Source organism: Cannabis sativa, unplaced genomic scaffold (genome assembly GCF_029168945.1).
Source record: "Cannabis sativa cultivar Pink pepper isolate KNU-18-1 unplaced genomic scaffold, ASM2916894v1 Contig1, whole genome shotgun sequence".
In the NCBI taxonomy this organism is placed as follows: Eukaryota; Viridiplantae; Streptophyta; class Magnoliopsida; order Rosales; family Cannabaceae; genus Cannabis; species Cannabis sativa.
In genome coordinates, this window is record NW_026870037.1 from 1,710,800 (window position 1) to 1,725,178 (window position 14,379).

The 14,379-nt window shown below is 32.1% G+C and overlaps 2 protein-coding genes across 2 annotated transcripts in view; one reads left to right on the forward strand and one right to left on the reverse strand.

Annotated features, from left to right (window-relative positions):
• The window catches only part of LOC115719386 (feruloyl CoA ortho-hydroxylase F6H1-3), a 34,412-nt gene extending 24,935 nt beyond the window's left edge, over positions 1-9,477 (reverse strand). The window contains exons 1-2 of the mRNA XM_030648407.2: positions 8,926-9,477; positions 7,526-8,111 (exon numbers count right to left, since the gene is read on the reverse strand). Coding sequence (XP_030504267.2) covers positions 7,526-8,111; positions 8,926-9,419 — 1,080 coding nt within the window. The 5' untranslated portion in view covers positions 9,420-9,477. The remainder of the gene's footprint in view (positions 1-7,525; positions 8,112-8,925) is intronic.
• Positions 2,516-6,705, forward strand: LOC115720096 (putative disease resistance RPP13-like protein 1). The gene is made up of 4 exons (XM_061107470.1): positions 2,516-2,888; positions 3,278-6,362; positions 6,451-6,564; positions 6,660-6,705. The coding sequence occupies exons 1-4, from the start codon at positions 2,516-2,518 to the stop codon at positions 6,703-6,705; spliced, it is 3,618 nt and encodes a 1,205-aa protein (XP_060963453.1).
• Positions 9,478-14,379: the final 4,902 nt, after the last annotated feature.

Here is a 14,379-nt window from a genome sequence, read left to right on the forward strand (position 1 = left end):
GTGGGTTTGGGTCAAATTTGAGAGAGACACACCTTGGGTTTGGGTTCGCCTCGTTCGTCGGTTGGGTTTGCCTCGTTTGTTGGGTTCGTGGTGGAGATGGTCGACGGAGATGGGTTTGCTGGTTTGGGGGTTTGGGGTTTACGGGTTCTTGGTTCGTGGTGGAGATGGGTCGAGGTCGAGGTCGACGGAGATGGTTCGTGAAGAGGGAAAGTCAGACAGAGAGAGCGAGAGAGGGAAAGTGAGAGAGAGAGAGGGAAAGTCAGAGAGAATGAGTGAAATTTAATTTTAGGGGTATTTTAGGAATCTTTTTGAATTAGTGGTATCAATTTGTACAAAAAATAAAAGGGTCCAATTTTTGATATAAGTTGTATTATTAGGGTCAATTAATGAAATTTCCCAAAGAGAATGAGGCCATTGTCTTAGACTAGCCCCAAACCCGATATGGATAAAAACCCTCACTTGTGGCGGAGGAAGACCGTGGTTACATAAAACCTAGGATCAATTACATGTGACCATACAAAAACTAAATCTCTCGAAGGAGGGATGCCCATGAGGCAATAGCAAACAAATTTACACCATAGCTTAAAATAAAGCTCTCCATTCTCTAATTAAGTCTAAAAATGAAACATTTTCAAAAAACTTTGTCTTGTACACCCATGAGGCAGTCCAAAATTTGGTTTTTTCCCAAAGAGCTTCTACTGAGCTTTCCGATCCTTCAAAGATTCTGCTATTTCGTTCTAACCAAACAACCCAAAGAATCGCCAACACCGCTGTTCTCCATAGACACCTACTTCTTTTACTGCCCCCCACCTTACTTACTATCATATGGGGAACCGAACACGGCATGGACCATTGGATCTCAAATTCGTGAAACAGTCTTATCCACAAGGACCACGCAAGGTGGCACCTTAAGAACAGATGTGCCGCGTCTTCTCCACTCCTCTTACAGCAAACACACCATCCAGGTGATATACACAAGAAGGGGCGCTTTATTTGCAATCTAGCATGTAGGTTCAGTTTATCTAGGGCCAACAACCATTCAAATACTTTGACTTTGGAAGGTCCTCTACTTTTCCATAGGATCTTTGTCCAAAACAACTCCCCGGAGTTATCGGATGAAGTAAGCCAGCAGAACGCTGATTTAGAGGAGAAAATCCCCTGAGGGTCTGGAATCCACAGGCGACTATCTTCAAGAATGTTAAGAACTCTGACGTGCTCCATCTTTTGTAACAATTGTGTCAAGCTAGGGATTTCTTTATCCATAATGTTTATTCTGAATTTAAAATCCCAACTCGCCACACAATTTCCTACCTCACCCTCATCAACAATCATGTCACGAATGCTAACATTCTTGGCTGAGGAGATCACAGCTAAGTCTGGAAATTGATTTCTCAAGGAAGAATCCCCCATCCGCACGTCTTCCAAGAACGAATACTTGCCCCATTTCCTAATTTAAACTTCACCAACATAGTAATTAGAGGTTCACTGCTAACAATACATAGTAATGTTTCCATATTGCTCTTGTTAGGGACTGCTCTTGTTCTTCCATCAAGGGAAGAATAACATTAAAACTTTATCTTTGTGATATATAATGTGTCAAATAATTAATAACAGAGACATCTTACTCTTATCAACAGCCAATCCCAGAGTTCTCTGCTTATCAATTACTTGAACCAAATGAAATGAAAACCGAAGTTTCCAGCAAAGATACTAGTGAAATAATTGAAAACTAGCCTAGATATGTGGCAGATGATAAAATAGAAAATAATAATTACATTAATTACATCATGTAATTAACATTTAACAATGCAATAAACATTGAAAAATAATGGAATATCTCTATATTGTTGATCCAGGGGAAAAATTGAAGAGAAAAAAAATGGTATAGTAACTAATTATAGTCTAAGGCCTCCCCTTCTAGTCATACCAAAATGAGGCCGATAATTCTCAGAAAGCTAAAACCAATTAGTTAAGTTTAGAACTGTACACGAAATTTGTGCAACTCAGTTCACTACCTGATATAAACGCTCTGTTATCGTTATGTACAATTAATCTTTATTGTAAGAAAATATACTGGCCTTGAAATTAGACTATTATTAATGATATGATACTTTTGGAGAATTGACCATTACATTAATCATAGTTACCATACTACCTACTTTAGACTATCATTGACTTACTCCATATTCCATTATAATTATGCTCTCTCTTAAAAAGTTTATGTACTTACTCCTACTGTTTGTTATATATATACTGAGGATGAGTTGACTATCATCATGACACCAATTAATTAAGATTTCTCCTCTTATAACTATAAAATAATAACACTATTATTATCTGCACCTGCAATCACCACAATTAATGGATCTGGCTTTATACCATTGCACACACAACAAAATAGTCAACTCATATCTTAGTCATAACTTTTGACAAATAGCAAAACTCTTTCACTCATAGAGAGTGCTCAATCAACATATCTTAACACAGAAGTACCAGATCAAGAATATAGCTGATCATGGCTGAAGCTTTTCTCACTGTGTTGTTTGACAAGCTATTTGAAAGTTTAGACTCTCCAGAGTTTGCCAACTTCTTCCAGGAAAAAAAATCAATTTGTGAGCAACTGAGGGAGTTGAACCTTAAGCTAAAGGCAGCTAGTCTACTGGTAAATGATGCCGAAGAGAGGCAACTCAAGGAGCCGGGTGTGAAGGAATGGTTGGATGATCTTAATCATGTAGTTTACAGAGCACAAGACATGGTGGACCATGTTGACTATCAACTCCTATCCAACAGCCTTGGACATGAATCTAATAGTACTGATACAACTACTGTGCTTATGAAAATGAAATTCTTCTTCTCTTCTTTGACTGAATTCGACAGAGCTATTCAAGGTGATCAATACTACAATATTTTTACAATTTCTCATCAATTATTATGATACAATAAATTAATTTATCAAAAAAAAAAGGGATAATGTTTGTTCAGCATGAACCTCACCAGTCAATTTGTTAATTTAGAGATAAAGACCCCATTAAGAAATGGAGCTTCTCTCTTCTTGTTGTTAGTGTTAACACTTAGAATGTTGCAACAGGTGGTTCATTGTATATAATATAAATATATATAGTTATATATTCACTGGATATTATGGTCTTGAAACATATGATTAATGGGAAAATAATTAACTTATTTTTACATCAAAATATAATGTGTTAATCACAAAAATATTATTATGACAAAAAAAGAAGTTGCAACTAATAATGTCTTTCATTTCCTTGGGCAGCGGAGATAGCTAAAATCTTGGTTGATATAAACCTTCTTTTACAGAAAAGAATTCTCCTGGGTTTGAAAGAAGATATTCAAAGCACTATCTCTTCACAAAGATCAGTTGTTTCACTGAGAAAACAACACCGAGTTCAGGTACATGGAAGAGATGATGATAAAGATAAGATAATGGAGTGGTTGACAAAAAACGAAACATTAGGTAGTGATAAGATTGGTGTGCTTCCAATAGTTGGCACAGGTGGACTTGGCAAGACTACTCTTGCTCAGCTCGTTTACAGTAATACAAAACTAAAGAAACATGGTTTCGAGCTTAAACTATGGGCTACTTTATCGGCTGAGTTTGATATTAAAAGAACAATGAAGATTATTTTGCAGGCTGCTACCGATTCCCATATCACTACTGATGTTTCAGTTAAGGAACTTCGACGTAGACTAAAAGAAGCCTTGAGAGCCAAGAAATTTCTCATTGTTCTTGACAATGTGTGGGATGAAAATGAAGACAACTGGGATGCCCTGAAGCTCATCTTCACATCTGGTGCCCGTGAAAGCAGGATTATTGTGACCACACGCAGCCAGCAAGTGGCCAAAATTGTAGGCACGGGGAAAATTTATGAACTATCACAAGTATCTCCTAGTCATTGCTGGAAAATATTTATGGATCATGCCTTCAATGGAGATTGGGAAGCAAATAAACATTTGGAAGAAATTGGAAGAAGGATTGTAGTTGAGAAATGCAAGGGCCTCCCATTAGCTGTGATATCTGTTGGTGGTCTTCTAAAATTCGAAAACAATCCAATCAAATGGGAGGAGATCTTAAGGAGTCATGTTTGGGAATGGTGTGAAAGCCAGAACAATAATATAGTTCCATGGTTATGGTTGAGTTATCGTTATCTTCCTTCATATTTGAAACAATGTTTTGCTTACTGCTCTATGTTTCCAAGGAATCATGAATTTGAGAGGGAAAGAATGATCTTATTATGGATGGCAGAAGGGTTTTTGGAAGATAACCAATTAGAGAAGACACCAGAAGAAATTGGAGAAGAATATTTTGACAATCTAGTTTCGAGGTCATTGTTTCAAAGATTGAGTAGATATGACTCCAAATTTATCCTGCATGATTTGGTTCATGACTTAGCTATGTTTGTCTCAGGAGAATTCTGTATGGCAGCAGAGGACAATAATAATTTAAGGAATCTTTCAAATAAGACTCGCCATTTATCGCACACAACAACACCTGTTACTGACTGTGACTCGGTTAGGGAAGGACTATCAAGAGCACAGAATTTGCATACTTGGATAGAACTGAGTACAGCATGTGAGAATAAGATAACTGTAGAATTTTTTGTAGAAAGAAAATTCTTAAGAGTACTATCTCTGCATAGTTTTTCTGTGTCATTTGTGTTGCCAGATTCAATCAATAAACTTAAACATCTTAGGTATCTAGACTTATCTCAAAATATTATAATAGAGATACCTTCTTCTATCTGCATGCTATACAATTTGCAGACACTGCTATTGTCATGTTGCAGAAACCTTAGAAGATTGCCAAAGGACATGGAAAGGCTAATAAACTTGCGCCATCTTGATACTATTGGCTCGCCACTAGACGAAATGCCTCCACAAATGGGAAATTTGAAGAAGTTGCATACATTACCTGAATTTGTTTTAGGTAAAGGACATGACAATGCTTCAACCATTAAAGAGTTGGGAGAGCTTCAACAGTTAAGTGGAGAGCTTTATATTACAGGTATGCAAAATGTAGCTAATGTAAATGATGCTCTTAAAGCTAATTTGAGGTATAAGGAGAAACTTACAGGTCTAACCTTTCAATGGCTGGGTGAGACCACAAACACAAGACTAGAAACAGAGGTACTTGAGGCACTGCAACCTCACACAAACTTGAAGAAACTCATAATTTATTCGTATGCCGGTTTTAGTTTCCCTAATTGGATTGGAGATTCATCATTTTCAAATGTAGTGTCAATTCATCTGAGTCATAATAAACATTGTTGGTCCTTGCCATCATTGGGGCAGTTACCTTCACTTCAAAAGCTTGAGATCCAAAGCTATCATGGGGTGGAGACAATAGGCGCTGAGTTTTATTATGGCAATTATCCGTCCAATAATATTACTCCATTCCAATCACTAGAAACTTTGATATTACATGACATGTCAGGATGGAAGGAGTGGTCCACTATTGGGAGTGATGATAGAGATGGTGGCATGCTCAAACTTTTCCCTTCTCTGAAAGAGCTTAGTTTGAATGGTTGCCCAAACCTGAGTGGGAGCTTTCCTGATCTTGACACATTAGAAATTCTCCATATTTCAGGTATATATGGTTGTTATTTTCCAGAACCTCGATCATATACATGTCCCAACCAGTTGTTGTGCAAGAAACTGGAGTTCCCGAGGAGAAATTGTTGTGTTTCTATTACAGAGTTGATAATTCAGTTTGGCGACTCAGTTAAGTCATTCCCTTTAGATTACTTCCCAAGTCTGAAGAAGCTGATCTTTTTCGATTGTTCAAGCTTAGAATCGCTTACCTTTTCAAAAGAAAATGGCATTTCAGAACTCCGTTCACTCATGGTTTTGGAATTCCACCATTGTAGAAATGTCATGGCATTGCCTCAACACATGCAAAAGCTTCTTCCATCTCTTGCTACATTAAGAATCTACCAATGTCAAGATATTAAGCTATTTCCTCATGAAGGATTTCCATCTACTCTAAAAGAGCTTCATCTCTGCAATTGCAGCCAACTGGTGGCACAACACAAGCACTGGGGTCTGCAAGGACTAAACTTTCTCAAAAAACTAAGTATTGATGGATATGATGGTGAAATAGTGCTTGATTCATTTCCAGAGGGATTGCTTCCCATCTCTTTAACTGAACTGTCACTAAATTATATTCCAACCTTACAAAAGCTAAATGACAATGCCTTTCAACCCCTAGCATCTCTTCATAAGTTGTCACTCCAAAGTTGCAAGAATCTGCAAGTTCTGCCAGAGCAAGTGGTCTCGAGCACATCTCTACGCTCTTTGTTCATCAATGGATGTCCTATCCTTGAAAATAGGTACCGACCAAGGTTAGTAATAATTGAATTCTACTTAATTTGACTGTATTTTTCATGGAGAAGAAGGGTCTCTTATTTTGAGTGTTTATGTTAATTTTAGAAGACTAACTAGCTTCCATATTGTAGTGCATATTACAGGACTGAAGAAGATGATATATGAGGACTGCTCAGAGAAGGGAAAGAGACCATCTCATTTCATTCTACGCACAACAAAGTTTGTCCACTGCATGTACGTACATATATATATATATATGGTAGTGTACGTAAAATCATCTTTAGTTGCTGAATTTGAATGTGAATAATGTGTAGCTCCTTACAAGAGTTAGATGTAGTAATAATAGTATATGCTCATTAGTGTCTAATTTCTGCCTACGGTTACCAACTTACCATTTCCTGACACTACTTACCATAAGTGTCTAATACAGTATATGAAAACCAAACAAGATAGAGTTGTTAAAATGCACCCCAATCCCATCGCCACTTTTAGTTGTTTTTTTTTAATAGAAAATCATACTTAATTAGATAACCATCTCACTCACCAAACTAGATAACAAATCAGTTAGAACAGACTCCAAACTGAAATTACAATTAGGGAACAATACAGAAGCTCTAGCAAACTTTTGAACTACCATATTTGCTGATCGTCTAACAAAATAAATAGAAATATTTTTTGAAACATTAAGAATAGTTTTACAATCATTAACCACTTGACCAAACGTGGATATCATAACAATTGAGCTTCGCAAGACTTGAACAACCGAAAGACAATTGGTTTCTAGGACCACATGTTGCCAATGACGTGACTCGATCCAACTTAATGTTGTTAAAATGTTTACTTTATGAAGTTTTACATATATGCAAAATTCACCCCTTTCTACGTTAACTCTAAATCAGCAAAGCTTCAATCTCTCCTAAAAATGGTAAGTTTCATAATTTGTAAATTAAGAAAATCATATGGGGTCGGCAATCTATCAGCACTTATTATTTTGCAATAAGTTATATACTGAAAATATATTATATATTTCTCTAAATATTTGTTGCGCAAGAATATAGTAGCATTGCAAAGTATTGTTTCCATATTGCTTACTTTCTCTCTTTAAATCATATTGACATAGTGAAATTAAATTATAAAAGATATGACACTTTACATTAACCATACTAATGAATTGACTTACTCAAACATGTAACTTGGCGAATTCAATAGCCTTCTTCCCATCATGAGGCTTACTGAAGAAATGGTTGAAATAATCCGAGTACTTAACCTGTTTATAAATAGGCCTCTCTCCACTCTCCAATACTTGTGGCAAAGGTCCAATTAATGCCTCAGGCTCTGGATTCACAAATATAGGGATTGAAATCCTACTCGTGTTCCTGTTAGGCACTGCCCGATGCTCAACGCTCTTGTATAGATCATTGCTCATTATCTGAAGCACATCGCCGACGTTGATCACCAATGCACCATTCACAGGCGGCACATGGATCCAACTGTCAGTTATGTCACCTTCCCGGTGAACAAAGAGCCCACCAGAGTCGTCTTGGAGGAGAACAGTGATGGTTGATATGTCCGAGTGGCGGCCAACTCCTGCTGTGAGTTCTGGGTTGGGACACTTGGGATAGTAATTAAAGTTGAGCCTCATTGCCCCCATTAGCATATGTTCGTTCTCTTTATCAATCTCCTTCACATTCAGTTTGTCTAGTAGCACTTGCAATAGCCTTTTGATCACAATTTCAGCTCTCTTCATGTACTCTATTGCTTCATGCCTAGTATTTTTTTGAGTCATTAATAAGAGAAAAATAAGAATTAAGTTCATAAAAATATTGCATCACAGAATTATACATAAACACTCAATGTAATTAATCAATCTATTGTTTTCTAATACATCAATTGAACCTTATATATAAACAAAACAATTTGTCAGAAAGAGAAATGCAACCAGTTGTTTAAATATACAATCAAGGAAAGGAATATCCTCATTTAGTTTGTTATGTTTTCATGAAAAACATATTTAACATTATGTGTTTTCAATGATATTTAATTGGTATTTCATCATATTTTTAAATTGTAAATATTCGTACCCTAAATTAAAATTTAATCAATACAACTTTATTAATTTAAATAAATAGATCTTAATTATATATAATCAATTTATTAAATTTGAATTTAAAATTTATAAAATTTTAAGAGAGTTTGATTGTGTTGATAAAATTTTATCAAAAAAAATTTAATCAATACACTTTTATCAATTTAACTAAAGTACCTTAAAGTGATATATAATCAATATATTAAATTTGAATTTAGAATTCATAAAATTTTTGAGAGTTTGATTGTATTAATATTTTATCAAAAAATTTGAATTTATAGTACTAAATATATATGATTTTAAAATTATTATTGAAAACACTACTAACTTGTATCAAGATAAAATAACCAAATCCATTTATTTAAACAGAGAACAGAATTATTGAATACAAAAACACTCATTTGTAATTGTTTACACATCACGAACAAAGATCCCAAAACAAGTAAATGGAAATTGAAATATATCTTTTATAAAAGAATCTAAATTGGACAAACCTACATTCCGGAGGCCAAGAGGCGGAAGCCTCATCCTCTGAGACATAGAGCATCATGAGATAGTCTTTCCACTCCAAAACCTGCTCCGCTCTCGGGCTGAAGCTCGTTGCCAATCGGACACTCTCCGATGGTGAATCTTTCAGATATTTCCTCTTCTCCGGCACTGGTAAGTCGAAAAATCGATGGACGGAGGCCTTGAGGCCGTGGAGAATGTCGATCGGAATGCCATGGTTTACAATTTGAAAGAAACCCCAGTTGGCTGCAGCTTCGCAGATGGCTTCTTTGACTTGAGGATCGTCCGAGTTGGAGAAATCTATGATGGGTATGGTGGAATGTTGGGTGTTGGTTATGGAAGAGTCGAATCTCTGGTGAAGTGGTTGGATATATTGTTGTGGTACAGCTTCGATGCCCAAATCGGCTAGACCCTTTACGCCATTTCCTTGGTTCACTACAAACTCAGTGACGTTGAATGAATTGGACAATGCAGATGCCATCTCCTTGGCTACCGAAAAGAAAGATGATCTTTTTTTTTTCTCTTCAGGAGAAATTAAATGTCATTTATTAAAAGGAGGTCTTGAGTTGGATAAAGAGGAAACATTGGGGACCGGTTGAGATTGAAACCGATTCTTTAGTTGTTGTCCAGGCAATCCAAAGTACAGTGGAGATACCTTCTCCTTTTGGCCTTCAGATGGCGGTTTGTCGTTCTCTTTTGGCCGATTTGCCGTTAGTCTCAATTAATTTTGTTAAACGTTCTGTAAACAAAGTTCTCGCACATTCTTCGTGAAATTTCTTGCTTCGTATCCAGATCGTATTTTTAGTGAGGATGATGTTCCTGCTGATTTTCTTTCTATTGTAATGGTTGAATCTTCTTATTAATAAAGTTACCATTTTCTTTCAAAAAAAAAAAAAAAAGGAAAAAAATATGAAATTAATAAATCAAATTTATAAAAATATAAGACTAAATATGAAAAAAAAAAATGGTATCGTTTCCTATAAAGAGAACACAAGAAGTCGTCTTCAACAAAGAAAAGAAAATATGAGAAGATGATACAAGGTTATTTTGCTGCATTCAAAAAGTTACCAGTAATTGAAAATTTTCTTTATATTTTTTTTCTTGTAACAAAAATAATATTGTTACCTGGATTTGTAGAACTAAAAAATGAAGTTTTAATTTAACTTTGACTTAAGAATATGTATATATATCTTTATACTAGTAAAAAGTTACGTGCGAGGCACGTATACTAAATTTTATGCTAGTTTTTTTCTACGTTACTAAAACGTGATACAATTAAAAATTAAAAAAAATATTATTAGTTATTAGGTTCAACATCATTACCCTGTGTTCATTTTTAAAGAAAAAAAATATTTATGAAATAATAATTTATTGCAACGCGAGTACAGGCAAAATTCAGAAAAATATAGCATTTATTAGTAGAGTATTGACAATTTCAACAGTAAATTAATTGATTGTATACTTTTTTGTCTGCTAACATTAAGCTTTTGATATTTGAGTGGTGAACTCTTATTTGTCCGCTTTTCAAATTTTTCTAACACTCTCATTTTATTCTTCCAACTTTCTGTAGTTGGAGTGATGTCCTTAATTGTTGTATATAGTGTAGTCATTTATTCACCTGTTTTCAAATAAAACAATAAATATACAAAATTAAATTAAATATAACTAAGCTCATATTAAAATCAATCTCACCTTTCAATATAGTAAAAGATTTTTAAATTGATTCATTCTCACTTAATAATAATTGTGACAGACCTAACGAATAATAATATTATGTTACCTAATAACAAAATAGGAATCCACCAAACAACATTATGAAAATTTATTCCAGGTATAAGTATATAAATCTATTACTCATTGAAGTCTATAAGAAACTCTAAAAAGCTCACAATACGAAATTTCACATCAAAAATCTAAAAATGATCAACTATGTAGCAGGAATAATAATACAATAAATAAAATTGCCTAGTCATATACAGTCTTAAAACTTAAAAGAGTGACATTATTCATTCAAGTTTCGACTAAGTGTTTTTGAGTTTGAGTTATAATATTGTGTCCTGTGTTTATGTCCAAATATTATGTGTCTCTGGCTAATCTAGTGAAGAAGATTAAAGTTTTGATTCTCAATAAATAGAATGAATATAAGTGTATACTTTGTAGTAGGTTATTATTGTGTCATTTTTACGTTAATGTGTCAACTTGAAAATAATTAATTTAATAAACAGAATGGAGTCAATCTAAAAATATTTTTCTACCTTAATAAGTAGAGCTATAGAAAACAAACTCAGTAACTTTTTGAGTGTTAAAAAATTGTAAATGGTTATAAATTCAGAGTAAGTAAGTTGTGTGTGGCAGTTGGTTAAAGAAGCCAAAATTGAGGTTTATGATTAGAAAGTAGAAGCACCGCTAGAACTTTCCTTTGTTTGAAGTAATAGTATAATAACTAATATTTTTTATTACATATTAATAATTAATTCAAGATGAACTTTTCAAGTATTTTTGAAACATCGTGGGATATATAAATGCAATACTTTTGCATCTTTAGCAATATATATATATATATAATATATAAATAGTAGTAAATTCTTATTTAATTTTTAATTGTATCATGGCATAAAATTTAATATATAGCTTTTTACTTACCATGCATGGTCGACACCTCAATTGAATAGAGTCCTATTCAATTAGTTTCTGTTTTTCGTGTCTTGATTTCAGATTATAAGAAATTATTATTTTTCTTTGGACCTTGACCACTTAAACTATGATCGTATAGTTTTAGAATAAAATTCTTATATGATCGTAGATGTATATTTATGGTATTGTTTATTAATAATTAAGATATCAAATTAAATATTTTAAATCATGAATTTCTCATAAACCATTTTATTTTTATTAATAAATCATTTTATTTTATATTCGGTTCCCTACTCATCCTTTCAACCTCAATTATTTCTTTGTGATTTACAACCAATTTTGTCATTTTTTTCACCTACAAAATTAAATTTATTTAAAAATCCACCCCATATATATCTATTATCAAACTGTACATATATACAAATGCTTGATTAGTTTAAAATTTAAAAAAGTTTAATGTTTCTAAAAATTTAAAAGATGAGTCCACACGAAAATTTTTGATTGGTTGGTAGTTTTAAAAAATCTGTTTGGTTTGGTTTTGTTTTTACTTTTTAATTTTTAAAATTGTATTTTCAAAATTAATAAACCATTTTATTTTTATTAATAAATCATTTTATTTTTAATATAAATAAAAAGTCAATTTCTCATAAACTAAGAATTCTGTCATATTCTGTTAGAATATAAATAATTATATAACATTCTTCGCTTTTATTTATTTATATATATCACAATTGGTATTCTTTTTTTTTTCCTATCTCAATGCGATTCTTTGAGTGTGTTTACTGAGAATATTTAATGCTTAATAATCTCTTTTCATTCTTTCTTAGTTTACTATGATTTTGAACTACATTTGTGTTTTTGCCACTTTTTCTGTTCATTGTGATCTTGAACCACAATAAATTATTCTAAATAATATAAATAAAATGGATTGCTAAATATCAATTCAAATATTAATAGAATTTATTTTATTATTATTTTATTATATATAAATAATATTTTATTATTTTATTAAATAAAAATAAAAAGTCACCCATAAATTTCTCATAAACCAAAAATTTTAGTTATATAGGCACACTTTGTATAGAATAGATATTAAAAGTGCCTATCTAACGAAATTTCTTGGTTTAATGGTTTAACAAAATATACTTAAAAATAAAAGAATATTCTGTTAAATTTAACGATATCTGGGAGAATATTAATAATTTTTTTATTTATTTTTTAAAAAATAAAAATATAGATAAAATATCTAGAAAACATAATATAAAAGAAGATTGATTGTGTTGGCTTAGAGATTTTTAGGCTTGAGCCTAAAAAAATAATTAAAAAAAAAAAGATGAAATGGGCTGTAATTAGTATTTACCTTATATGTTTGTGCTTATTTTTAGTTTTATTTTTAATTTTACCACCAAGAGGAGAAGGTTGAAAAATATTAGAATATGAAAATATTATTGGGGCTTATTAGTAATTTGCAAAGAATGTGAAAGTCTATACATATATAGTTGTGTAGCTATTATTAAATATGAAATGAGATAATAGAACTTTTTTCAATTAGAAGATTAATGTACATTTTACTATTAATAACATACATTATTATAACACAACTATGTTTTACTTACTAAATATACTGACATATTTTATTTTTATAAAACAAATCGTTCAAATAATTATACTATTTTAATTATTAATTAAAATAAAAAACTAAAATATTAAATAAAACTAACACTACGTGGCTTGGCACGTAACAATCACCTAGTATATATATATGAATGAATAACTCAAATTTAGCATGCCATAAAAAATATATATATGGATATTCTGCTTATGGCAATGTTAGTGATACAAATTACATAGTTTAAAATATTGAACTATACTTTTCTGCAAAACTGAATTACATGTTGAATATTAAAAAAGAACCAACATCACTAAAATAACACTTGTGCATAAATTCTCTAATAGGTAATTTTTGGCATTTTTGCCATTAATCTTTGGAGACGCTCGATCATCAGAAAATTTCATAGACTTGAAGTTTTTTCTTCATCATTACTCCCGTTTCAAAATTGTTTATTCTATTCAAGAAAATTATCACAATCTTTGTCTCTATATGGAGAGCAATAAAATTGCTTATTGGATTTCTCATTGTCTCCATAATTTCTCATTGCTGCAAATCAAGTTTCTATATATCAAGATGTCGTTGTTGATTATATATTATTAACAAAATCCAAAAACATCACAAACCAGATGATATTGAACAGATGAGTGTTTTAGAGAGAGAGAGAGAGAGAGAGAGAGAGAGGACACAAGAAGAAATAATGAGATAATTAACCTACCTTGAATCTACGACGTGGAAAATAGTGACTATTTTACCAATATGCAATTTCACCTACACGGTAAAAAGGGAAGAAAATTTCAGAATAAAGAATAAAGGTAGAAAGAATTATAAAATCGAATGAATAACTATTTTGATATATTTAGTTTGTTAATTAAAGTATTAATTTTATTATTCTTAAAAAATTTATTAGGAATAATAAGAAAATCAATTCATAAAAAAGGGTAATATGGTCTTAAAAAAATATTTATTGATTAAACTGAAACAAAAGGTACCATTTTTAACTAATTTTCATAATATAAGGTACCATTTTTAACTAATTTTCATAATATAAGGTACCCATTAAGTATTATTGGTAATGTAAGGTACCAACTAAATATTTCAATAAAACATGAGGTACCAATTATGTATATTCCCTTTAAACATATGCCCACTTTTACCACTTTTATTATTGGGTAAATGTGAGCAAAATCCCTAAAAT